The sequence below is a fragment of the Corvus cornix genome, chromosome Z, assembly GCF_000738735.6.
Source record: "Corvus cornix cornix isolate S_Up_H32 chromosome Z, ASM73873v5, whole genome shotgun sequence".
Lineage (NCBI taxonomy): Eukaryota > Metazoa > Chordata > Aves > Passeriformes > Corvidae > Corvus > Corvus cornix.
The window spans coordinates 6280245-6307164 of NC_046357.1; the positions used below are offsets into that span (position 1 = coordinate 6280245).

The 26920-nt window shown below is 39.4% G+C and overlaps 1 protein-coding gene across 2 annotated transcripts in view; it reads right to left on the bottom strand.

Moving 5' to 3' along the window:
* The window catches only part of MAP3K1 (mitogen-activated protein kinase kinase kinase 1), a 58855-nt gene extending 31970 nt beyond the window's left edge, over positions 1-26885 (bottom strand). Inside the window, exon 1 of one of the 2 annotated variants that reach the window (XM_039566697.1) lies at positions 26707-26885. Coding sequence is in view for 1 of the 2 variants with exons in the window: in XM_010395286.4 (XP_010393588.2) it covers positions 6985-7007 (23 nt within the window). In the remaining variant the exon portion in view is untranslated. Of the gene's footprint in view, positions 1-6984; positions 7084-26706 lie in introns of those variants that run through there. The other variant, XM_010395286.4, reaches the window with a different exon arrangement.
* Between the last annotated feature and the right edge of the window lie 35 nt (positions 26886-26920).

Sequence of the window (26920 nt, forward strand, 5' to 3'; positions counted from 1 at the left end):
TCATTTCCGTATGATAGGGGTCTGGGTAAAGAAAAGTGGGTATCTTCAGTGTTTGCTTAAAAATTGACTTATAAACTGCAGACACATTCACATAGCAGTATGAAAGCATAACACAAGAGGAGCATTACTTTATGAGAATTCCAGCTTGTCACCAGTGACTTGAGGAAAGACACTGTTCCATGTGAACCAAATTTGATAGAAGGCCTTTGCATTCAAGCTTTCAGATTAACCACTTCATCCCAGGCTCCCAGGCACAATGCCTCCCCTGTACACAAGGGACTGCGAATAACAGCATCATAAAGCATGGTCATCCCTCCATAATACGAGAAAAATAACATTACATAGATCTAGAAAGATGCATCAGAATGAAATTATATAGACAGATACTGCACTTATGCAAAACATGTTAGTATATGAAAAGGAATAGTCTGATTTCATTAAGACATACCATGCAAAAGAAATTAGAAGCAGAATGAAGCTTTACACAGTACTTGAGGGATGATGTAAGAATAAGTAAGAGCTATTAGGTCAGCTGGTATCAGTTTTCCTATTTGTGAAACACTCTTAAAAATGAAACTAACTAAAAAATTAATTCATTTTTAATCTAGTGACACGTATGTGGTCCTTCTAAGTCCAGGTTTATGAAAGAGTAGAAGTATTTGACATGAAGTGCTAAGTCTTAAAGAGACCATAGTGGTGAATAAAGATGCCTTAGTTATGTTCAGATTTCAGTTAGCATACTGACTGCCAGCAGACCACTTCCAACCTGTCACAGGTTTTGTGGGCTACCAAGAACTGTCATCTCTCTGCTTATTAAAACCAGTGCTCAGAATGTACACACTGACTCCCTGCATTCCACTCTGATCACCATCCTGAGTTCTCTAAACCCATGGCTTCAGTAATTATTACAGGAAAAGTAGTAAGTAGGGGGAGAAAAAAAAAGGCAAATTGCACTTCCTGCAAAAAGTCACCAGACAGCATTTACTTAATGCGAATTCAAAATGTTCTGGGGGAAGCTGCAGGTGGTGCTTTCACTTTTGCCTTCCAGCAGTCCACCAGAAAATGCTTTGGCTACTTGTAATTTCTTGCACTTATTTTGGCAATTTTTGATTCAAGCACTTTTTAGTATTCCCATGCTTGCCAGCTCTAAGAAATATTATCTTTTCTCCAGGATTGTGTGGAGTGATTGTTTAGCAAAAATTCTTAAAATACCATCACTGTACTGACTACACCACCACTTTGCACACTGAAAGCCACTCTATACATAATGCAGTACAAAAAGATTAAAAAATATGTCCTATTGGAAAAAATAAACCACACTGTGGAACAACCCCAAATCTACACTGACATTTACTCATCTCCCACTACTGCATTATTCAAACATTCTGATTATATGTACTTACAAGGTAGTTCAAACAAATCTGTCTCTAACCTCATACAGGACTTTGGGACCACAAAATATATTGAACATAAATAGTAACATTTTAAAACAAGTAACAAACAACAGATCATGTCACCTGTATGTATTGGCAGAATGCTGAACAATTTCCTACTGCTGTTAAAAACCCTTTTGAAGAGGAAGGGAAGAAGGCTTTCCAGAACTGGATAGTTAATATTTTACTGTCCTCTCTAATCAGCAGCACAACTGAGTAAGAGTAATTACTGTCCATTACTACATTCTCAGATCCTCTTCCAAAGGTAACTGCATGGGGTTTGGCTGGGAAGGAGTTACAATAATAACTTAAACTTCATTACACTATTGTTAAATAAAAGTCAGAGTAGCTACAATTTACCATTTTTTAAAAAAATAATCCAAAAGAATCAGGGAAGGAGGAAAAAAACTTAGAAAGAATGTGAAACTTAGAAATAAGCACAGGCACAGAACACAAGTCTTATGGGCATACAAAGGAGTAGAAACAACTATAAAAAGTTAAACAATTTAACTGAAAAATCTCTAGAACACTTATTTCAGAAATACTAACAGCAGTACTCACTGCTTGCTTTATTACCATAGATAGGTATCACATTAAAGTGACTTTAAAAAAAACTTCTTCATTTATCCTAACCCACAAGCATAAAAGAAAAAATACCCCTTGTGTTTGAAGAAGCAGCCTCATATTGCTGAAGCTACAAAATAAGTAAGATTACAAAAGAGCTCATTTATTTTCTCATTGAGAAAACTACTGCAGTGTTTATAGGACAAGCACCAAAGGTGTTTTCAGTAGGTTTCATGACAAGATAATTATTTATCTTGTCATGAAACAAGGAGCAGAGGAATATACAGATATAGGTATACTTCAGGCATAGGAGACATGTTTTCAATTACAAAGATCCTTCTCTTGCCTATTAGATATCCTTAAAAAGGGAACTTAAGAAGCAGAATTAAAATGATGCACTTAAAATTCAAATTTAGCTTTATCTGGGATTTGATTTAAATATTTAACACTGACAGTCACCATAAATGCAGTTATTAGTACTTCAAAAAGTGCACCATGACAGATGCTTCTTTGTAACTATCTGCCTATTAAACTCTTGCTTTATCAGAAATTGACTGTTGGCATTCAAGACAAAAGGTTATGATTTTCTTTATGTTATTGACCAGTTAAGATATCAGTTACATTTAAGATGTATTTTTCTTTAGTCGCTTAAAATCAACAACTACTCAGACCACCTTTCGGGTAGCTCGCAGCAAGTCTGTACCCATCCAAACTTTTCAACAATAAAGTCAAAGCAGAACTGCAAGAAAAGACTTCAAGCCATGAACCAGCAACCAAGAAAAATCTGATTAGAAATTGTCATGAAATTCATCCACACTAAAGGACCCTGAAAGTTACAGATAGGAAGCAGTTACCAACCATTTATGCAGTACCCTTAAGCACTGCTTCAGTTGAGATAGCAGCACTCAGTGAAGTCCATGGCTTCAAAGAAAAAAAAAACCAAAACATTAACACACAAGTGTGCTTTCAGATTTTTAAACTGCTCTCCCACATAGCCCAAAAGACAAACATTGTGTTTGTTCTGTAATACTATACACTAGGCTTTTGTGGACTACTCATGTAAGCTCATCAATGCAATCCTCAAACATCCATCTTCTGTCCACAGTTGTGTTTGACCTCTACAAATTAATTCTGTAATTTAATGGAGCAGTTGTCTGATATTTAGACGTTATTATTAAACTTCCATTTAGAAAACTAAAATAATAATAGCAAAATCCTTTCATGAATATTCCCAATATATGGAAGAATGGTGGGATGCTCCCACATGATGTTCACAATGCCTAAATATTCATGCACTGTAATTACAACATTTTTGATAGGTTGAAACATCACTTAGCCTCACATGTAAGCAAAGAAGTTCCAGGGTTTTCTCAAACTTCTCATGAAACATATCTGAGATAATTGTATAAACAAACATCTGTCTGGAAGATGACATTTCACTATTACACAAAAGAAGTAAGGCTGTACTGAAATCAGAATTTCAAGTAATTAAATTTGGGCTTATTAAGAAAGCTTTCTAAAATAAATGTAGAGCATGGTTTTCAAATGTCTTTATTTGCAGACTTTATTTCAAAATTATACCTTTGTACAGAAAAGCCCTGCCTTTCTTACTTTTGCTCAATTTGTTAACTAAGCTATCAATCCTGGAGAAATATGCAGGTCCATGATTCAGAAGTACCTGTTCTACAACATAAACTAATCAAGTCAAATGTCAACATCCACCTTATTTTCCCTTTTTTTTTTTTTAAGATGTCTTCCCTTACTGTGCAGATTTGGAGATTAATAGTATAATTAATGTGGCTGTGTTTTATTCATTTATGTTTGGTCCTTGATACTTTTAGCTCAGAAGTCAACTCTCAAAAACATCCTCAACTGATCCTTATCACAACTATGATTTTTCCACAGTTCTCAGCCACCTCCCTAAAGAAACAATATGCCAGGTGTACCAACCATTTGAAATAAGCAATCTGAAATAAGGAAAAGTCAAATTACAAATATTTTGGTCCTATTCCATCAACTGATTAACAATCATTATTAGGAACTAGAGAGTACGATTCAGGCAGCAGTGGAAATGAAAACATTTCTGTAATTTACTCAAAATAGCTCAAAAGAAATTTCAGTCCTGAATAGCAGATGCTTTATTCAGATTGTCCCAGCATGCTTTTGTTTTTGTAAAGTAAAGAAGTATCAGAACTTTGATTTTTAGTTTCACATGTACCATACTTGGAATATTTTGGGGGTTTTGTGGTTTGTTTTTTATTGCAGGGATGGTGGTGGTTTATTAATTAAGAAAATAGCTTGCAGGGCAAGTTAAGGCTGCATGGGAAAAGCATTGCTGTGTCAATCCCTGGTATAAGTATCCCATTTATGAAAGGACCATGAAACAAATGTTTTTCATATTCCATTTTGTTGCCATCAATACATAAACCATTTTTAAAAATCCACGTTAAGCAGAAAGCCTACTACACAAAGCTCTATGTACAGGGCAGTATTTTCATAGTTCTGTTAAGTTTTAAAGCAAGACAGAAGAACTTTGTATGCTGCTGCAAGCGTATCATATATATCCCTCCCTACAAGGAAACTTTAATGCACAGATATGTGCTTTAATGCACAGATACGTTTTATCCATTACCTGTATCTCCCTATGCGTTAAGCTTTTATGCTGCCCCCCAGGAATGTTGGATTTCAGATAGTTTCCATACAATTAATTCATAACTAACACTGTAACAACAAAAGGTGAGAAAATGTGGTCTTGTTTATGGACACATCTACCTGCTCTAGAGGGATATAACACAATTGCAGCCCTCATCTCTTAGAGCAGACTGGGTTTTAACTTACCACCTAATGCTGTCAGCAACCAGCATCACACAAAATTCAGCATTGGGTGGATCATGCAAACCACAGACAGGAGTCCATGCTACTGCTGAGTGCCACACTTAAACATAGTTCTAGTGTTTGTGAGAAAATGTAGTCACAGCAGTGTGATGTGCATTTAGACTCACAAAGACTGCTGTGCTCCCCTTCTCAAGCCAGAGCACATTTAGACATGACATATAAAGCTAGCATAAGATATCAAACAGAAGCCACAATTGAAAGCTTTGTTTTCTATGCAGTTCACTTCAAAATAACTGCTTCCCAAGGTAAATTTTTCAAATTCAACTTCCTAAAATTCAATATATTATGAAATATTGTTAGGCTATTAAAAAAAACCAAAATTGTGTAATTAATCTGTTAAAATCTGTCCTGCATAAAAACAAGATGCAACATTTTCCCTAGTTAGCTCATTTGAAAACACAAAATCAAGTAAGTACGAATGCTGAATGTTGTCTCAAAAAAACCCCAAGTCGACAATTTTATTCTGAATATTCCAACTTAATCATGTACTCATACAATAGAGGGGAAATTCGACACAGTCTACTCTACAGGGCAGAATTGAACTAGATCATAAAACAAAAATCAGAAATACTACATTTTTCTGCCACATAAAGCAGCTTCCAACAGGCTGCAACAAAGTTCTAAAGCCTTCCTATACACAAGCAGTATGGGACAGAGATATTAAGGTATTTTTAGCATTATAATGTAGTCTTAAAAAAAAAAAAAAGCTAAAAATGAGTCTCAGGGCATGTTATCAAACTGAATGTCATGTGGAACATGTGGAAATTGGAGGTTCCAAGAGGTTACTGAAAGTTTATTCCAGGTGACAATACGGAAAAAGTAAAAACTGCAAGATTTTATTTTTTTACCAAGCAGATTTCAAAAATTTGAGCTATGAAAAGAAAAAAAGTTAAAATATTTTTTCAACTATTCATCTGAAAGCAAACCTACTTAAGGAATACACCCAAATTTCATTTCTTCTTACTTCCCTCTCTGCCATTCTGTATCAATTAAAGAAGAGGCAAGGTGATGGGTGTACTTTGTCAATTTGGTAATGGATCTCAACCTCAAACATAAACATTTAAGATTTATAGATTAAGATGCTTTTAAAAGCATGAAAAAAACAGAGTATTTAAAAAAAAAATCAAACAACAAAGAGTACCTAAAATATTTTTATGCAAGTAGAATCTTGAATTTGCTGCTAGAATACTCTTAGGACTCTTAAATCAAGTACAAACATTAGAACTAATGTGGTAACAAGCCTAGAAACACATTAGGTAATTTAAATACCTAGGCTCTGAAAAACAGCTATTTATGCCAATGCAAAGGAAGAAGGGACCAGAAGCTATCCTATCTCAGGTAGGTAACCTGTTGAAACAATTCCATATACCATCTCTGCAGACACAAGGTCAGTTTAAAAAGTTCCTATTCCCTACCTAAGTTATTCATTTCTTTTTACCCCTACTGATGTTCATCTGACTTCAGAGAAAAACCCCAAAACGCCACCACATATTCTGAAACTTTAAGTTGGAGAAGAGAAAATGGAAAACTGTTGGTCTGGGTTTGATCTCCAACCTAATTCATGTGGTCCTCCAACATTTTCCCAGGAAAATAAAACAGGATGAAATTTCTGATGAACAAGCTTCTTTTACAGTACACATGCATTGTAATACAGATTTATTCCAGTGGAGAAGACCCCCCACATGCAGAAATGGGATTTACCACACTAAAGACTACAGGATGTAGGACTAACGAATAAAGGATGTAGGACACACTACATACTAAAAACTGTAGGATGAAGAAACCCTTATTATTAAAATAAATTATTCTGCCAGAGCAGAAACAACAGTCCCCAACCAAAAGCTGAAATTTGTTCTCCTTCAACCCAGCAAAATAGCAGGGGTTATGACCTTCAGACATGAGATTAAATGTATTAGAATGCTTAACACTGAAAGCGATTCATACTAACTTTTTTTCCTGATTTCTGTTCAAGAGGTTACCCCCCAAAAGTAACAACTTTCTTTGTTTCTTATTTATTGTAGGAGGAAAATGCTACATTTCCAGGACAGAAAGGGAACATGTCAATATGACTAAAGATAAGAATAGAGCTTACAGAGAACCGCAGACCCGGTGCATTCACAAGGCTCCCAGCTGCACAGTCTGTCACTCCATGGGATCTCCCCATAGAAGCATCTTTGTAAGTCCAAGCCTCAAGTCCACGCAGCCCAGCATCCTCTGTCAAACTGCAACTATCTGTGCGTGCTGTGGTAAAACCACAGAACAATCTCTGAGCAACTCCTCCCACTAGATTCTCCCCCACTTTCACCAGCCAATGCACGGCTTCAGGGATGAATGAGAGGATGATACTCCACATGAATTTGTCCAGTTTACTTTTTATCTGCTGTATCTTTCATCTGTTGGTTTGTACGTAGACTGCGCTCTAGAAACTGAAGGCATGTCATGGGAAATGACCCAAGAAGCTGAGCTGACCTCAGGTAAAAAGTAAAAATTGTGTTCACTCACCACACAACAAGACTAAAAAAAACCCGTATGTTGAAAATAACTACAGTACAGAAAATCGTTAAGATACACGTTAGAGGTAAATGCCCATTGTTTATTTTAATATATAAGCCACTTTGTGAATAAATGTAGGTCAGAGAACAAACGCCCACTATTATAAATCAGAAAGACTGTAGGCTAGGGAATCCAGTAACTTTAAAACTTTACCATAAGGACACACACCTTGGGCTTCCCACTTCTTCTAAAACCCTGATGCAAGTACAAAGGAGTTGTAATCATCAAATCTGCTCCTGCAGGCAAGTCAAAACAGAGGAGAGTGCTCACGTACCCTCCTGACTTATTGAGAAAACCCACTGGTCCACAAGTACACGCTCTGCTTCCCCTATTTTTTGCTTTTACTAAGTTTATCTTGACTTCTCTAGGCAGAAGACACTGCATGTCCGTGACTTCATGTCACACTATCAGCATTATTACACAAGAATGATACAAAAAATTCCACTGTTTCAATGTTCAGAAAATGTTACACCAGAACTGCCATTATATACAACCAGATTTAAACTTCAGCATGAATTATGCAATGAATTATTCAATGAGAAAGTTCTACTCAAACCAAAATGGCAGAGAGAAAAACCCGAGTAACCTTCTGGGGACAGAAGAAGGAGAAACTACAACTACAGATTAAGCTAAAACTCTAAAGGAAGCTGTCTGTGCCAGCAGACATTCAACAAACACATCTGTCAGTGTTATCATGTGTATACAACCCAGAAGAGGAGAAGAAAGGCAAGTTTCACTTCATGAAGGTTTTCCCTTGGGCAACTATACTAGCAACAAATTCTTAAAAATAAGGTCTGTTTGCACCATGGCATGTTAAAAAATTATTTCTAAGCTATACAAAAAGAAATCAGAAGATGATTATAATTACTAAAATCTATCAGAAAAAAGAAAACAAAAAAAATGTTCAGTTAGCTTCCTCCCAAGCAGTAGAGTTAAAACAGAAACACTTTGTGTCCTGGAACATGTTCTTTGGAATCCCAGTAGCTCTTCCTGCTGCAGGCTGAAGTTTCTGACAAAGCAGAAGAAGTCTGTAATTTCCTGCTTTGCAGAACTATCAAAACAACTGTCACTTTTTCAGAATTTAACAGCAGAGAGGAACAGAATACTGTACCCAGATGGTGCTAGTGCTTTATTATCACACTAGAAATGGAACCTCAGCTATGAAGGGAAGCTGGCAGCAAAATTTAAGATTTAAAAAAACCCAAAAAAACCACCCCAGATTTCTGAGGGAATCTACAATGGAAAGGCTGTCTCTTCCCAAAGCCTAGACAGAGCATGACCAGACACTGATCAAGAAAGATGCATTCTCATAATCTCTCTGAAACACAAAATTCAATACAAACATTAAAGTGGTATTTGTCATAACAGAGACAGCATTAACACAAAGGAAATTATTAATGAAAGTTTAAGAAAGCTTCATAAGGACTCCTTCTCTTGCTGAGCCAGAAAATGAAAAAGCATTCTGCCGAAGTCAGCTGCATGCTTTCGGTTTCTCTTATCTGACTATGAAAAAGCCCTTCTCATTTCTTTCTGCAGCTTGCAGAAATTTATGTGAAACTCAGTTCATGAGAGGCAGATATCTGAAAAACAGAAGTTACTTTCAAGTGCTGTTAAAATATCTGAGCATGTTTTAAAAAGCAATTTGATTATTACATTAAAAAAGCTAAAATGGCCAGACAAAGTAAAAATACAGCAATTTGTTTCAAAAATTAGAAGAGGAAATTGTGTGTGTGACGTAGCCTTACATGACTTTTGTACTGAATTGTTCCAAATAGCACACTGCACTAGTTGACTTGAAGTATATCATAATTAAACAAACTTAAAAGATATGATCAGCACAGAACTGAATTTTACTATACAATGTCACAGTTCAGCTTCTCCCCTTAGATGGCTTGTTTAAGTAATAAACAATTTACTACAATAGAGCTGTTAAGAACACAACAGGAAATGTTTCACTGGGGATGAGGACTTTGTTTTCTTGGACTGTAGAACACACTGACTGGGACTGTTCTGTGTTACCTCTCGACTTTGCACCAAGTCCCCAGCAAACTCACCATCTGCTAAAGATTCAGCTGCATGAGGTAGGATAAAAAAAGTGCAAGGTTCTTGTTACCTGTAATTTATCTCAGAAGACTGTTATAGCAGTAATTTTAAAGGTTCATCTAGGAGGAAAAACCCCTCAATCTACCTTTTTTTTTTCTAGGGAAAGTTGTTTTCCAGTTCATAAAATGCAAATATTTATCCTATAGTTATTATCTTTCCAGCAGAAGAAACTTGTGTCATTCACATGTAATACATTTAGTTGAAAGTGGTAAAGAAATCATCTAATTTAGGAGATGTTACTTTATAACTAGCAGCTGGATGTTCAATTTACAACTTATTTCCAGTTTCACAGTGCTTTAGAAAGTAAACTACTTATCCATATCCTATGGGTATCTCTCATCCATAGCACAGCATATCATACTCTCTTCTCAGTCCAGGACCCAATAAGCAAGGAGAGGTGCTCATATTTATGTAACAGCATTAATTTTAAAGCAATGTTCTTACTAAGAAGAAAAAAGATCATGAAATCTAGTCCATGAATGGAAGTGTTGTCAACAAAAACTATGATCAGTGTGGGAAGCCAGTTATCTGAACTTTTAAATTTTATTTTATTCAATCAACATATCCATTGTTTTTCTCCCTTATGAAGGGCAGCAAATTACACATGTATGAGAAAAATAAGCAAGAATGCCTATGTCTAATTTAAAATACAAATGTGCAAGTGGCATTGATGTCTGGGGGGTGAGGCAGGGGTGTGGGGAAGAAAATGTTATCTTTGTCTGAATCTTTTTCTCATTTCATATATCCACCAGTTAGTACTATTTTAAGCAAATTATGATATTCTGCTGTATACCCCCTCACTGTTTCACAAATTCATTTGATCATTAAAAGCACAGTTTCTAGTGTGAAACACAGTTAAGCTGTCATATGATCAAAATGTGTTAGACCTATGCTGCTATTAATGCTGGGATCTAAGTATGTATGTACTTTTCAGGACCTCCTTGGTAATAGACACTATTAGAGAGAATTTAATAATTTAATTGTTAGACTGAAACATAGGTGTAATAAGGAAAGAATATGCACTTCATTTTAAATCTTATGTTTGAAAGTAATCTATACAACGTTGCACCTACAAGAACAACTTTATTTAAACTAGCATTGCATGGGTGTCTGAGTTTTCAAGTAAGCCAGAATCATAAGCCCACCTCTCAAAATCCGGTACAGAACCTAACTACAGAAATACTTTGTCCTTAATTTTCTCCCTACTGTTTAGCACAGTGAAAAGCAACAAATGGAAAATACCTGAAACACCAACAAAGGCAAACACAGAAGAACAGGCCATAAATGACAGTGCTGAAGAGGTCCAGAGTTTCAGAAAAGCCAAGCCCCGACTCTTTTCCTTTCCACCTCCCACAGGCAGACACAAATCCTTACCAACACAGACTACAAGTTTCAAGGCTGTCTGAGAAACCATCTTGTCTTACAAAAGGTCCAACAGATTGATGGTTTGCAAGTGTTGTCGTTTCAATTTAGAACTAACCTAGAATTTCTAAACCTAGCAATTTCACAGCACTTAGTTCACCAAGATACTCTTTCTGCATTGTAGTTTTCACAGGATTTTCTGAAACTAATGCACATCAGTGAGTTTTTACTTCAATTTATTACCAGTTTCTCATGAAATCTCATATAGTTTTGACCACCACAATGCTCTAAAATTAGAAAGGCAGTAAGTGAATTCTGTGCTTTCAAGTGTGTCTTAATCTGGTTTCCAGAGCTTTTCCACTTCATTTTATTTCAGGGTTCTAAGGGAAGGTTAAACTAACATTGACTGATTTTTCTATTTCTGTTCAAAAATCTTACAATTTCTTCATGCAACAACAAACTCCGGTCCATTAAAATTATGACCTTAAAAAAAAAGCAAAACACCAAAACTTATTGGCTCAAATTGGTGGATGAAAGCCAGTTCTCATTACAGACTTTTAACCAAAAGCACCTCAAGCAAGATATGTGTTTTGAGAAAAGCAAATTTTCTGCATTATTCTTAGAAGATTCTTAACTACTTCCAACTTCAAAGTAATTATGTAAATAACATTTAATACTGTGCACTCAATCCTTAACAAGTCAGAATAAACCACATCACTTGGAGCAAACTGGCTGATAAATGCACCCTTCTGGTGCTTTATTCCCACTGTCAGCTTTGATAAAAGGTGCAAGACTACTAGTGACTGTTCCCCGGTATTGTTCCCTTCCCTGCCTTCACATTAAAATAGCTTCCCAATTCATATGAAAGTATCCAAGGAGCAATTTCATTTTCTAAAAAATGTCAAGCCTCCCAAGCCCATTTCCAGATTTAGGCTTCACATTTAAGTAACTAAATATGTGTTTCAGCTATATTCAAAACCAACCTTCACTTTCTGCATAAGCAATTCTAGTTAAAGACAGCACAGTAAAGAAAAAAGAACAGAAGAAGCATTCATGTCCAGAAAACACATAAATCAAATACCAACATGAGAAATTCAGAACTATTAAAAATATAATTTAAAAAAATTAAAATTAAATTAAAAAAAAATTGAGTAACAGAAGTGAGGTTTCTTTTCTCTATGAATATTCACATAGACATGTATCAACCTAGAAAGCAGCAATACAAGACAAGAATGTGTTTTAAAACTACAGTATTTAAAAAAAAAAAAAATCACCAAAACCAAATCACTTAATAAGGAATATGACAGCTACTTTGGAAAAAAAGTTCACAATAAAAATGAGACTACAATGAATGAGAATCCAACTGGATATTAAAAAAAAAAGCCAAGAAGAATTTGCTAGTTTGAAGTTTTGGTATGGTTTCTGAGCCTATTCAAGTACCAGCAAGTACATAAGGCACAGGTGAGGGAGGCCCAGCTCATTTAATCCTTTTTTGATTTGATGAAGCACTACTCATCCACAACTGATTTCTGTAGTTCTCTGTATACACAATTATGTTAAAGTATCTTCAGAAAGTAAAAATCTAAATTGCACAGCTCAAAAGAGTATTTATCCTTGTGCTTTATTTTTTTAATTCCTTCTGAAGCAAATTCCTCACTCTTTTTATTAGACTGATTGGACCAATCTACAGATTTTAAAGTGACTTAATTTATTTGCCAGCAGCCGTAACTGCCTTTACTCAAAATTAAGTGAAAAGAAAATGGAGAGCTAATTATATTCAAGAACATTAATTCTTCTTTGGAAAGATGAGATTTTCCCATCTGCCTTAATAAAGTTTTCCTTCAAGTTTCATGGGTGCTTCTGCACAATCGTAAGTGAAATCTCAGTCAGTTTTGTGTTCTCCATACTTCGATAGTCTATTTGAGGATTTAAAATCAGAATCATACAAACATCAGTATAGCCTAAACCACAGTGCTGTTTTTTTAAGCAACACATTTAAAGATAAGAAACACAAACTAGGACTGTAGCTTGAAGTGATAGTAATGGAAATCATGAAAATATGGGAAATAAAAGCCCAAGATTTCACTGAACCAACTTAAGAAAGGGTAAACTACCCCACTTATTATAGAGAAAGTATCTTTCACTGAAAGGAAATCAGTAACAACAACTGAATCTGAATTCCCTGAGGTGTTACCAGAAACTCATCAGCACTGATTCAGCACATGAAATCGTAAAGCGGCAACAAATTAAACAGGTGATTATCAAGCAGTCTGAGCATCAGAGCAACTGTATGAGTTAATAGTTCCACTTGTGATTACCCCACTGTGCTATGACTTCTCTGAAAGGACTTTCAACCTTAGCTGAAATAACTTAACAGGACATAGTAATAATTCTATCCCAGAATTTGTCTGATTATTACAATTTCATAACCCAATGTAATTTTCTTTACTTTGCTACACCATGTAAGTTTTACTTTAAAGGAAAAAAAGTGGGGAAAAGATTTCCATACCTCTTGCAGCTCTAGAAGGTTCTCCAGTTTAATGGCATTTCCACACATTAAGACATTACAAAAGGACTCTTATGTAAAATCAATGCATGATCAGATGTCTTAAAAGTTTAACCACCATCACTGAAGCACAACTGCAATACGCTCATTTTACAGCCAAAAGAATACTATTCTGAAAGACCTTTACAAGACAAATGCCTAAGAAAAAAGAGAACAAAAAACCATTTTCTATAACACACAGATAACTTACTAAATTTTAATAAAACATTCAAAGATTAGGCAAACATTTGTGATCACTAAAGATATCACACTAATTTTACTTCTTACCATGAGAACTTGTATGACAGTAGCAGCCTCAAATACAGGACAGCAACTGGGAAAGCAGGCTCACTTCTTTAAACAGGTGTGCAAGTGCTTTTCAAATCATTGTGAAACCACAATAATACATAAAAGCCCAGAAATAAAAACTAGTTTCCAGGACACACTGGTGTAACTGTAGTTGGGGGAGTCTGCATGTGAAACGAGTCATGACCTTGTGACTTACTAATGGACTGTTTATGGAAATACTTTTCTCAACAAGTTAATCTTTTACTAGGTACTGGAGTGACCTGACTGTGAACTAGACGCTGAAGACTGATGTCACCCATTGAATTAATTGCTACGTTAAAATGTCAGGCAACCTGGGACAAGCAAAGGGTGACAGAGCCCCAAGTCCATGCAGCTATCAGAAAGAAAACATGCCTTTGAAATGCTGGAACAATGCTGACTGCAGCCAGGACTAGTGAAGAACACACTGTCACATGATCCTGTCCTGGAAAACCAACAGGCATTTGCACAGTGAGCCTCAGCAACACTCAGGTAACATAAACTGTATCACTCTGAATACTCTCAACAGGGAAGGTCACCTCTTTCAGAAGACATACTTCCCATCTACTTGCTTAGTATGTCTGGATTAAGCATTAAACAAGCTGCTGTATGAATATGGAATAGCAGAGTTCTCAATTCTTGCTTCTTGGCTGCCCACTCACAACTACTGAAGAACTAATGCAGTTACACAGAAAGGGTTAAGCATTTTAATCCTATAATTATAGATTATTTTAGCAAGTGCAAATAAGTATACAGTAGCCCAACAAATCCTTATCAAAAGTCACCACGGTAAGAACCAGCTACACTAACCACTTCCCTTGTGAGAGCCAGCTTCATCCCCTCCCAGTTATAAAAACATGGCATTTATTTGAACATGGAAAGGGAGTAACAGTGCTAGACCCATATTGTCTCATTTCCTATTTCCTTTTAAGTATTAAAATGCAAAATCTCTTTTCACAATGAGATTCAGAAATGCAATGAAGCATACATTGGGCTTTCAGGAGATAAAGTGAAATGTTGGTTCTCTAAAATGAACTTAAGGGGGGAAAAAGAGCAAGTTCTACAGAGCTTTTTTCTTCCCCTAAAGAAGAAAAGAAACATGAGGAAAGATTAGATAGACTGACAGTTAAGAAAAATGCCCAAACTTTGCCCAATAATAACTACATTGAAAACTTTGACTGCATTTCAGCTTATGCACTAATTATTTGTGGTTTCAAGCAAAAAACAGTAGTTTAGAAAATGTCAATAGGGCAAAATCCATACACCTATTCTATACCTCCACCAAATCAGAAATTTATTTGTCATCATGTCTGGTGCACAAATATTTTGAGATCTGGAGGCAATGGTGTCTTCTCAACCGGAGATAACTGACAATACTTAATGAAAAAAAGAGCCTGTCATTCCTAAGGTATCGGCTCCCATAACACAAGCTATGTTCTCCCCACAGAGGGAAGACAGAACACAGCTGGTCCTAACTAGTATAACCAGTTGAGCTCTTTCGTACAGATGACATGTCACATCTCTGAAAATGCTGCTATAGTATAAATCAGTCCTCCACCATCTGGTTTTGGCTTTGTTACAATCCAGTTTGCCTATTTACTAGTTGTGCAAATCAGATCTTTAGCACTTTTGGCTCTGTGATCAAAGAAACTTAATGTACCTTTTATACCAATGTTAACCAGAGAAGGTAAATTTGTTCAGTAGTCTTTCCCCTTACAAACATTAATGGAACAGATCGGAATTATTTCCCAATAAGCTGGAGGAACCAAACTGAGTACTTTTTCAGAGTCTTACAGCTCCTTAAGTATAGCTACTCACACCTAAAGGTCCTAGGTACATTAAAGATACAGTTACATTCTTACTTTTGACCACTTTCAGCACTATATCCACTGAATCTGGGTTTTAGTCATGACAAACCCATGAGTTTTAGATATTTAACCAGCATGCACCAAAACACTATCAGCATAGCCTAGACAAAAGCAACCTAAGCATGCTAATTGAAACACACATTTCTCTGTAGAGATTCTGCTACAGTCAGGAAGTATTGCAGTTTGTAGCACATACTACATTACCAGACCTTGCACCCTTCTTTTTTCCCCCCAAGTTCTACAGCGGTACGTAGTGCCTGAAGCATCAGAGGCAGTCCAGCTCGCTAACTTTACAAGTCTTAAAAAAAGTTTTATGCAGCTGAGTGCCACAAGATGCAGAAAACTTACCTAGTCACTGTGAGTACAACAGGTTTTATGGTAGTTTCATCCTGCTGCCAGCTGCTACACAGAGCTGGTGAGCAGATAAAGCTCAGAACGCTGACAGAGTCACATGTAACTCCAAGGCAGGCATAGTGGTAATTTGGGTCCTGATTTCCCTCTGAAGTGGGATTGATGTTTTGAACAAAACTCAGACTACTTAGTCACCTACTTAGTGACAAATGCCTTGCTTTATTTCAGGCTAAGGTACCAATACCACAAATATGATAAACAGGAAATGAACACTTGCTCACAAAGAATACCAATAAAGCCTGTAAGGCTCCACCACTGCATAAGGTTTTTGCTAGATGCTCACTCACAAGATTAAAACCTGAGTTTTTGTCTAAGTCCTAGCTATTTATGGCTATTTAGGCCTCAACTACTTATGCACGTGCAAACTCATTATATACAGTTGAAATACTAATGCATACAGCTACACTTACTTCCTGGGAAGCAATACTTTCAAAGAATTATTTGTCAAATAAGAAAAAGTAAAAGACCTATTTTGATGAAGATCCTATGGAACTCTGTCTACATGATAGAAACTGGCAGATTTCTTTCTAGTTCCCCTTGCTGGTTCCTCAACAGTGTACCCTGTAGGCTGAAAGGAAGCCAAAAATCTAGAAGTTCTGGCTGTGCTCTCCCCTGCAGTCTTGATTCCCAGGATCTACAAGTGGTTTGCCCTCGTACTGGACCTATATTCTCATTTGCAGTCAATTTTAAAATAAAGGAATGTAATTCATACATAGCTGATTTGAAAATGTCAAAGCAATTCTCCTTCTCCACTTGGTTTTGCTGGGCATCCTCACTAGCAGCAGCAGAACTGTAAAACGCTGCCACAAACATGCAACTCAGAGCAGGTCAGAACAAGCAGACAGTAGAGCATACTAATTTACTGCTGAGACACCAAGGGGAATTAAATACTTCAGCACATTTACCAGGACAAGATGGTTTACCATTGTACCTGAACATGCTGTAACTTAACCACATGCTTGAAAGACAAATCTGACAATACAGTAGCAGTGTTCCGCTTACCATATGTGCACTTAAGTTTTTAGAAAGAGCTAATCTATACTTCAAAATTTTCAATATAAATAACAATTTCAAGATCAAATATAATTGTACTTCAAATGAGTTTAGAAAGACGAAGAGTAAGCAGTTTCATTAGTTTACTATCATGAATTAAGGCTTGGTTAAAGACACTATTTTTCCAAGATATGCCAGAGTTTTCACAAATGTTTGTGATGTTATTAGTAAACTGTATCCCAAAGAGCAACAGCCAAAGAAAGTTACTGTCACTGTTTTATTTGGAACAGACAGTAAACATTTGAATGAGATGTCATCAAGACCTTTTTCATGGACATGTCATTGGGCAACGTTCAGATCAAACATTTCCAACCTTTTTTTTTTTCTTCTTCAGAAAGGGAAGTCCATCTTCTACTGTAGAAAAGAAAAAGAATTCGTAGGGGAGTCTAGGAGTCTGCAAACCCTGACTTCTCTCCTTTTGTGGAATAAAAAACCGCCTCAGACTGAGAAATTATTTTTGGCTAAAATAATGAGCATCCCAGGTACAGGGAACACTTCACATTTTTTTGTATTACTACTCTGGTGCTTTCTAAGCCTTTTCCTATATTTTCCATTTCAAAGAGAGTCAACTTCTACCCATCAGGCTTTGAAGTATCTCAACAAGGAAAAAGCTTTCTTTTTCAGAATTGAGTCCTTTGCTACCAGCAATATACCAGAAATGAGTGACAACAGTAACCGTTTTGAACAGGGGATCCTGGCGTGCAGCATAAGCCAAATGCAATGGTCAGGCATGATTCACCCAAGTCAAACGCTTCGCCATTCCGTATCTTTCCTCACTCAGCTTGCTGAGTGTATCAGTGTATGTTGGTTTACAATACTGAACACATCCTTACATGAAAGCACCTTACAACTTTGAAAAGATGGAAGACATCTTAGTTTAATCAAAAAATATTTATTATTTTACTATGTGCCCCCTTACCACAAAAAAGGGGCATTCAGTATCAGTCTGCATGTTCACAGTGAACATCAGTCTTACTTCACAGTGAGAGAAACCAAGCAGATCAAACTTTTCTGTATTGGTTTGGCAAAGGCATTTCTAAAATGACAACCCTGAGGCCACCTGCATTGCTCTCTGCCAGAGCTCTGCATGGCTTAAGGTGTCTCATTTCATGCTTTCTTGTCCATAAGGCTGGGGGGACGTGGAGTGGGAGCTTCTTCTCCCTCTTCTTGTAATGCTGGCTTAAAGCAAATACAGAATTATCTGCATGTCCTTAAGATCTCTTTTCCATGTACCCCTGCTCTTCCTCCCAAGAGCCTCTGGGAAGGGTAAGAAACACGCAGTTGCAACTCAGAGCAAATTCTTCTCCAGGGAACAAGCTCTAGCTCTTGGTTAATTTTAGGAAGATGTTTGAGGAAGTGTGTAAACAAGGCTGTGTGGAGCAGAATGTACCAGGTCACCAATTCTAGCCCTAACCTTGGAGGTTCAAAGAGAAAGCAAGTTATCCCTGGTTACTATGACCCTGCCAGAAACCAGGAGCCACCCCTGCCAGACAGATAGTGAAGAGCTTGGCTGCATTTACTGGGCATTATAGAAATAGTTTCCACACCATGTAAAACCTAATAGAAACCCCAAAGCCCTGGCACTTTCTACAGGCCAGGGCATTCGATTTGCATGCAGAGATCAGGAGATCTACTGTAATAAGCTGTTCATTACAAATCAATGCAGAATTTACAGTTAAAAACCCCAACAACTTAACGTGTATTCTATCTTTACAGAAGAAGTCGTTTTCTGGACCTATATGCAGGCATTACTGAATTAACTTTTAAAAAATAAACTTATGCATATTAGTATAGTTTTAAGAAAAACTCCATCCAGCTCCACACAATTGAAAAAACAGCTCTCCACCCTTCCATTTCAAGTATGAACCGTGAAAGAACTTTACACAACTACAGAAGCTACCCCCTATGTTTTATTTATATGAATAATCTAACAAAATTAATATGCAATACAGATCCTTAACATGGAAGATCCTTTCCAAGTTTTTAAGAATACATTAACACTGTCTCAGCAAACTTCCATGCTAATCAAACTGCAATATTTTCTTACATTAAGCAAAGAAAACTATAGTCATAGCCCAGACTTCTGTAGAGGCATTTAGTTTAGTGAAATAACAAACATTTTAGATTTTTTAAATGGAAAGATTTAAGACACTATTTATAGATCTAGCGGTAAAGTTAAAATGTGCAACCAGAGGAAAAAATTGAAAGGACTATTAGTATGAGACCTGGCAACTTCACAGTCTAAAACCATGAAAAGTAAAAAATAAAAAAAAAAAGTAGAATACTGAGAAACTGTCACTGACTACACCAGAATTTTCAAACTATATATTCAGTAACCAGAAATTAAAAGTACCATCATAATTCAAAGCAATTAGAATATTGTCTTAGCCATGGCAGCAAACAAATACTAACCTGCTAGAGCATATTAATATGACAAGCTCAGTAAACTGTATGTGAACTGCAAACTAGATGTCACTGCACATTTCACCACACCTTTGACAGATATTTACATTTTTGTATACGTCTCCAAATGCAGAACACTTAAATGTTATCTGAGGGCAAAATATTATCCACTGAGCTTAGAAGCCTCCCTTTTAAAGAATACTAAGAATTACTAAAATAATATTGTGCAGACATTTTATTTGCAGTAGAATGGGAGGTAACAAAAACAATTTGTATAAAAAACCCCAAAACTTTTCTAAATTTTTTTGTTATCACAAATTAGAGTTCGGGTTTTTTTCCCCTTCAGCATTTTAAATATTTACACCAAGATCTTTCAGCATCTGAAAGGAACAGTCCTGGAGATAGGAACATGATGGTTATACAGGACAGCAAAAATCATCAGGATGTAAGAGGGTATTTCAGAGAAATAACTACTAAAATGAAACACATACATGCACACATTCGAGGGTGAACTACCAGCTCCCAAAAGTACCTGAGCATCACTGCTGACAGCTGAGTAAGAACTCATTTCAGTTTGCTCAAAAACAAAATGACTGGAGGCTGAAGAAGAGGATGGAAAAGAGCTCAGAAAACAAGATGTCAGATGTGGTCAGATGTCAGTGAGATCAAGCAGATGCAACTCACTTCCCAGCACTCTACTTCCACCTTCCACAGTGACCCTGGGTAAGTTACAAGGAGCTGCAGTACCAAGAGCAGGGTGAAACCTATCTGAAGTTGTCCAGCATAATAGTCATATTAGCAGTCATTTCACTACCAATTAGAATACTAGGACAAGAGAGATGAGAACAAACAGTATCATGGTATTTATTTCCATGAATTATTTGAATAGTTTACACTTTCGGAACACAAATGAAATATATGGAGACAGTGTGAAAGAAAGGTAGACTGACCTGAATTCCATTTTAATCTCAGAAACAGGAATACTCCATGACATTCTGAGTTTAAAGAAAAAAAAACTACTTTTTGCAAACACCTTCAAATCCTTAATCATCACATGCTGAATGCTATCAAAACAATAGGACATTTTTGAGCCAGAAAGAGAGGGAGTGATGCCTCTATCAGCTTTTATTAAGACAATTTGAAAACTATTTCATCAGTTTCCAGACAGATGGTAAATAATTCCCAATTTCAAATTATTCTTAAACAGCAAGTAGATAGAGCTGCTGCTTTTTCTGGACATTTTTAGCCAAGATCCAACAACACCGATCTTCTAAAAGCACAGCAACAAACAACCCCAACAAAATAATGCAAACACAACCCCCAAAATCTAACTGAAAGAAAAAACCCAAAACCTACAAGACAAGAAACAGACCAAAAGAAAACCCCAAACAAACAAACAACAACAAAAAACCACAAAGAAACCCAAAAACAAACAAACAAACGAACAAAAAAACAAGAAGTGAACCAAAACACACCAAAACTCCCTCAAAACTCCAAAGATACAGTGAAAAAATAATCAAGACACTTCAGCACCGACCAGAATTCTCCAGTTCTACAGTGTTGTGAGACTGGAAAGCGGAAGCAACCCTGCAGGCAATACACTCAGCTGCCGGGTAAAGATGAGAAGGGAGGGTAGTAACAGAAAGCAACTCTCCACTTAACCACGTTCTCCTAGTCACACAGAGACAAGTAATGAAGCCCTTTTAAAGGTTTTTTGTCCACTCTTCTTAAAGCGAAAGAATGAACCGTCATTTTAGAGCTTTAAGTGAGCGCACAGCAGATAAAAAGTAAATTAAGATGACCCTCAGGTCTCTGCAGAGAATACTCTGAGAACACTCAGATTAGCCTTAGAAACTCAGAACTCAAACCAGATCCATCCTCTTATCAGCACTTCTGCTGAAAACTAGCTTTACAAGTTTGTTTAAAGAATAGCTACATGGCAACGTATAATTTGTATTTTAAACAAGCTTAAGCCAAGTTTCACCAATACTGGAAGCTGGTGAAAGCCAACAGAAGCATTCTCACAGTCACTCCACCCCCAGATGCTTGTTTCTACTCCTGCCTCATGCTCCCCCGCAGCAGCATAAATCTCTGCACAGCTGCACCATTACTTTTAAAAGGTCTTGTGAAGTTCAAATCCATCATACAGAAGGAAAAACTGGTCTTCAAATCTTGTGCTCTACATGTTCGACCTTTGGGTAAGGTACGACAGCAGATGTCTACACACAGGTATTGCACTGAGCAGTACTTAGACTCCACTGAGTGACAGCAGAGACTGAACCTTTAGTATCACTAAATCCAATGAGACAGAAAGCTCCAGATTAGTTAGTTACAATCTATTTACTTTGCACAGGAACAAAGAAACTGCCATACCAGATCAGACCATTTAAGCAGAACCCTACCATTTGCAATAACTAAGAGTGATAAAAATCAGACATGGTAGAGGGTGACCCTCTTCCAAAAGTACTCCCAAGCCACAGAGCACAGAAGAGGTAGAAAGGCAATCTCCTCTCACCGCAGCATCCGCTCAAACTGGAAGTAGAAAATTTGGTGGCTTATTTACACAGATGGTTAAAAACATCAAGAATTAGGGACTTGGATAAAATACAGAATTATATTTTACCTTAGCTGAGAATAGCCAAGATCAATAATAAGCTATATTTTTTTACCTTAGCTACCTTTTGACATGAACAGAGAAAGTTAGCATTTCAGTGACAGAAAAATCCTTGGCCATGCTGTGCTGTCACTGTAGGTGCTCTCCCTCTGTTCCCACTCCAGCTCCCAGTGCTCTGCTAAAAGCATTCATGTCTTCCTTTGAAAGTCATCAAAGGTGCTACAAATTGATAAACAGAGCTGAAACTGATGAGCTTTTAGTAGTACACTTGTACATATAGACAAAACTTCTATTTTACAGTGTGACTTTGCTGTCTCTAGCATGTGTCAAACAACAACTGCAGAAAAATACAGTATAAACACCTACAAGGGTTGCCTTGCAGCTGAACTATCAAGCACATGCCTTTTCAAACACCTAATTTTCATGGAAGTCACACAGTATGTGGTTACTGCACACAGAAGAGATGAACTGCACCATTTATTTCTTTATAGAAACATGATTACAGCAATGTAAACTAATCCTGTACTTGGGGAAGTAATAAGGCATCTACACCAATTTCAGCCACTAACATCACTTAAAAGTCTGGATGCTTTAAAAGCATATCGTTAACCTCATGGAGAAGGAGGTGCACTTTGCCTCCATGGATTTCCATCAGGCTAGAAATCACACTACAGTTATCACTGAACTCACAATTTGGATCTTGTTATAAACAAAACCAATATACTGACAGTAAACAATATACATGAGATAAGAGATCTGAAGTGCTTTATTATGCTGAAGCTGCAATTCCTAGTAAAACAGCTCCCTTCTTCTCTTACAGTGATATAAGATAGCCTTACACCCTTCCCTGCTTTTAGTGAAAATATTCACTCTACTGCCTGACAAGCAGAATGCTTGAGAGCTTAAAGAAAAAAAAAGGTAATATTTACATCTGTAATTTAACATCAGTCAGTTTCCCTTCTCATCTTCATTTTGCGGTTCATGAAGGTCTTCCAGCATAAACAGAAACAGAGACTATTTAAAAGGAAGTAACTGTAATACCACAGAGACTGATAGGGGGACTTTGGAGCAAGCACAGTATCTTCTAACTAACAGTAGATCCTTACAAGAAAGTATAACTACCTGTATCTACAAACAGAATATAAAACCTCCCCATAATGCATTATTGAAATTATGGCTTTCAGTTTGCCTGTTAATAAATATCTGGACAACAGCTGCCCAGACAAATTTAATGTGTATTACTGTTACTCACATACTAATCAGCCTCTCTCCAGCTAAAAAAAGTCAATATTAAAATGAGGGCAGATAGATGGTTTAAATTCTTTAAACAGCCTGATAAAGTAGTACTTGGTCTACTATCTGTTTACTGGTAACACAGCACACAGAATTACTGAGATACTCTACATGAGCAATTATAGGGTATTTCTGAAGGACAATCATTATTAAAGTTGTCATGTATTTCAACTGCACTTAAATTCAAAGTAGACTATCTCACTAAAATACTGAAGAGAAAAGCATTTGGGATTTAGTATTTTCTAAGGTTTGATAACATTCCTAGTCAAATATCAGAGAGCAACTACAAGTGTTTTAAATTGTATACACACTCAATACACTGATTTACCCAAATGCGGCTACTTAAAATTAAGCAGAACTGTCCATGTGGAAAGGAAAAAAATTCCACAGCTGCTCTGTCATTGCTGCTGTGGACCAACTACCAAGGATGGATGCAGCATTTCAGCACTGATGCAATATACATTGACCTTCCTGCATCTCTAATGTCAAGCCTAACTCCCACTTCCTATCACCATGAGAATCAACTGTTTTAAACATATTCTGATCCAGATTATTTCTTTTCCTTGAAAGCCATGAAACTAGATACAACTGCATTACAATATACAGTACATTATAATTTCATGACTTGATAAAAACAAAGATGGTGCTAAGAGTTTATTAAAAGACAAGACACTCACTGAAATTCGTACATCATTCCCTTTACCCTAAACATTTATGATTTCCTGCTAATCCTTCTCTAAGTACAGAGCCATTTATTATCTGCACAACCACACCATAACAAGTATTTTTATACTGCCCTAGGAACAGGCCAAAATCCATCTGAATTCCTGAGAATACATATAAACAGGACACTGGTCTAGAAAACAATTCTTATTATGGTACTCCCATGATAAGTCAACATTTAAAAAATATTCTTGAGGTTTGACTGACATAAGTCACAACTGAAAAGAACACACAAGTCCTAAGTCCAAACAGGAATTACACGTTTTATGAGGTTTAAATGATTAGCCAAACTGTAAGGCATCATTAAAATAGGTCCCTGGATGTTAACATCAACATTAAGTTCTTAAACTACAGAGTCCACATCAGATAAAGCCTTACAAAAGATCCAGAAGAAATTGTCATCTTCATATCAAAATTACACGGTCATACTGCAGTGCCTACACACATACACACACACACACCAGTAAGACCCAGCGAGTACATGTTAAAGCTGAAATGTGTTCTGAAGTACTTAAACTGCTTCACCACAGACACGAGTTCGCTTTCATCCTGAATACTAGCACACATGTTAAACTGGCGAAATACGGGCAGTTCACAAGAAAATGGACTTATCAATTAATACATATGGAAGGCAAATATGGGCTGCCTAACTAAGCCACGACAAAATTACTTTCTCCTAGAATAACAGAGAGGACATTTATGCTTCAAAGACTTTCCTCCTCTTACTAAAACAAATCAGTTCAGCATTATCGCGAAGCTGCACATTAGAATCTGACTTCGGAGAAGTCGGGGGGGGGGGGGGGGGGGGCGGGGGAGGCAGTAGGAGGAAAAAAAAAAAAAGAAGGTAGACTACTCAGTTTTGCAGCAAAGTACTCGGGCAGCGCCTGGGGAGCACCCAAGGCAGGCGCTCAGCCGCCGCTCGAACCCCGGCGCAGCCCCGGCCCCAGCCCCGCGGGCAGCACCGCGCTCGCTCGCCCCGAGCCCCAATGGCTGCTGACACATCCGGCCCCGCCACCGCCCCGAGCTCACACTTCAAGCCTTTCGGGACTCCGGCAGAAGTCAAACACAACGCACCCCCGCAGCCAGACAGGCCGTCCCCCGCCGCTCCGCGCCCGCAGATCGGCTCCCGCGCAGCCCCGCACTGCTGACAGCTGCAGCCGACGGGCAGCCCGGCCCCGCCGTGCCCCTCCCTCAGCCCCGTACCAGGTACCCCGGGGAAGGCGGGCGGCGGGCGAGCTCTGCCCGCCGCGCCCAGCACTGCGCTCCGCGGCAGCTCCCGCCGCCCCCGCGTCCGCTACCGGCCCGCGGCCAGGCGGAACGCGGCGCCGGAGCCCGCCCCGAGCCCCGTCCGCGGGAACAGCCCCGACGCGCGCCGCTGGTCATCCAGCGCCGGCCGGGACCGACCCTTGCACACCCGTCAGCCCCCGGCGCCCCTCACCTCACGGCGGGGGACGGCTCCATCCTCCGCTCGGCGGCGGGGTCCGTCCCCACCGTGCTTCCCGCCGGCAGCGACTCCAGGAGCTCGGCGCAGCGGCTGGGGGAGGCAGCCGGGCTGGCGGGGCTTGGAGCCGCGGCGGCCCGGGCAGGTAAGTGGAGCAGCAGCCCGTCTCGGGGGGCTTCCGGCGAGGAGGAGGAGGAAGAGGAGGGAGGCGGCCGGGCGGCCGGCGAGGAAGAGGGGCGCCCTCCAGGTCAGCCGGTCCAGTCTCCACGCTCCGCACTTTACGCAGCTGCTTCCGTCTCCAGTCAGAGCGCTGTTCCCGGCAGCCGCCGCCGCCCGCCTCCCGCAGGAGCCCCCGCCGCTCCCGGGCGACGCTCCCCGCCACCGCGCCGCCCTTCACGCTCCCGCAGGCGGCGGCTGGCGGCCCGCCTCCACGCCGCCGCCCGAGGATAATCCCGATGACGAGGCGCGATCCCCCGCCGCCGCCGCCATTTTCTCTGTTCGGGTCACATCGAAACTCCCGAAGCACCGGGGGCCGCCGGCGGACGGCGCGCTGCCGCAAACAGCGCCGCCTGCGCAAACGGCGTAGGCGGGGCGGGCGGCGGGCGCGGATTGGCGGCGGCGGGCGCTGGGGCGGGGCCGCGCCCGTAGGTGCCGCGAGGCCGCGCCCTGCCCGCCCCCGCGCAGGTGTCGGGCCGGGGAGGGAGCCGGGTTGGAGTCGCGGTCGCCGCCACCGCCACCGCGCCACAGAGCCGAAGCAGGGGCCGGACGGAGTTCGTCCGGGCGGCCGAGCCGACCCGAGCCCGGAACCGGTGGAGGCGCCGAGCGGGGAGCGCGGCCCCGCCTCTACGCGGCCCTCCCCACGTGCGGGAGAACGGCGGAGGCTCCGGCGGCCCCGGGGCGGGTATAGCCGGCCGGGCGTGCGGGCTGGGCTCCCCCGTACGAGGTGGGGGGAAGGCTTTCCCGGAGCTCGGAGCGCTCCCAGCTCGCACCCCCGTAACCTGAGCCTCTTCCCCCAGCATTTCCCGGGAAGCCGGCGAGCGGCCGGGAGGAGCGGAGCGCCCGCGGTGCCTCGCTGCGCTGCAGCCGCGGAATCGCCTCTCCAATGTGCCCCAGCTCACCTGGTCGTCCCTGTCTGGAGTTAGTAGGAAATTAAATGCACATCCTCGCTCGTAGCCTTCTCGCGTCCTTCCCCCGGCTGCCCTCAGTTGGCCGGCGCCGCCGCCCCCGTCCTCAGGTACTTCTCCATGTCTGCAAACGACGGGGAAGCGTTAATGTCTCGTCGGAGCACACCCGTCTCCATGTGTGCGCAGGAATGCACATGTAGATGAGATT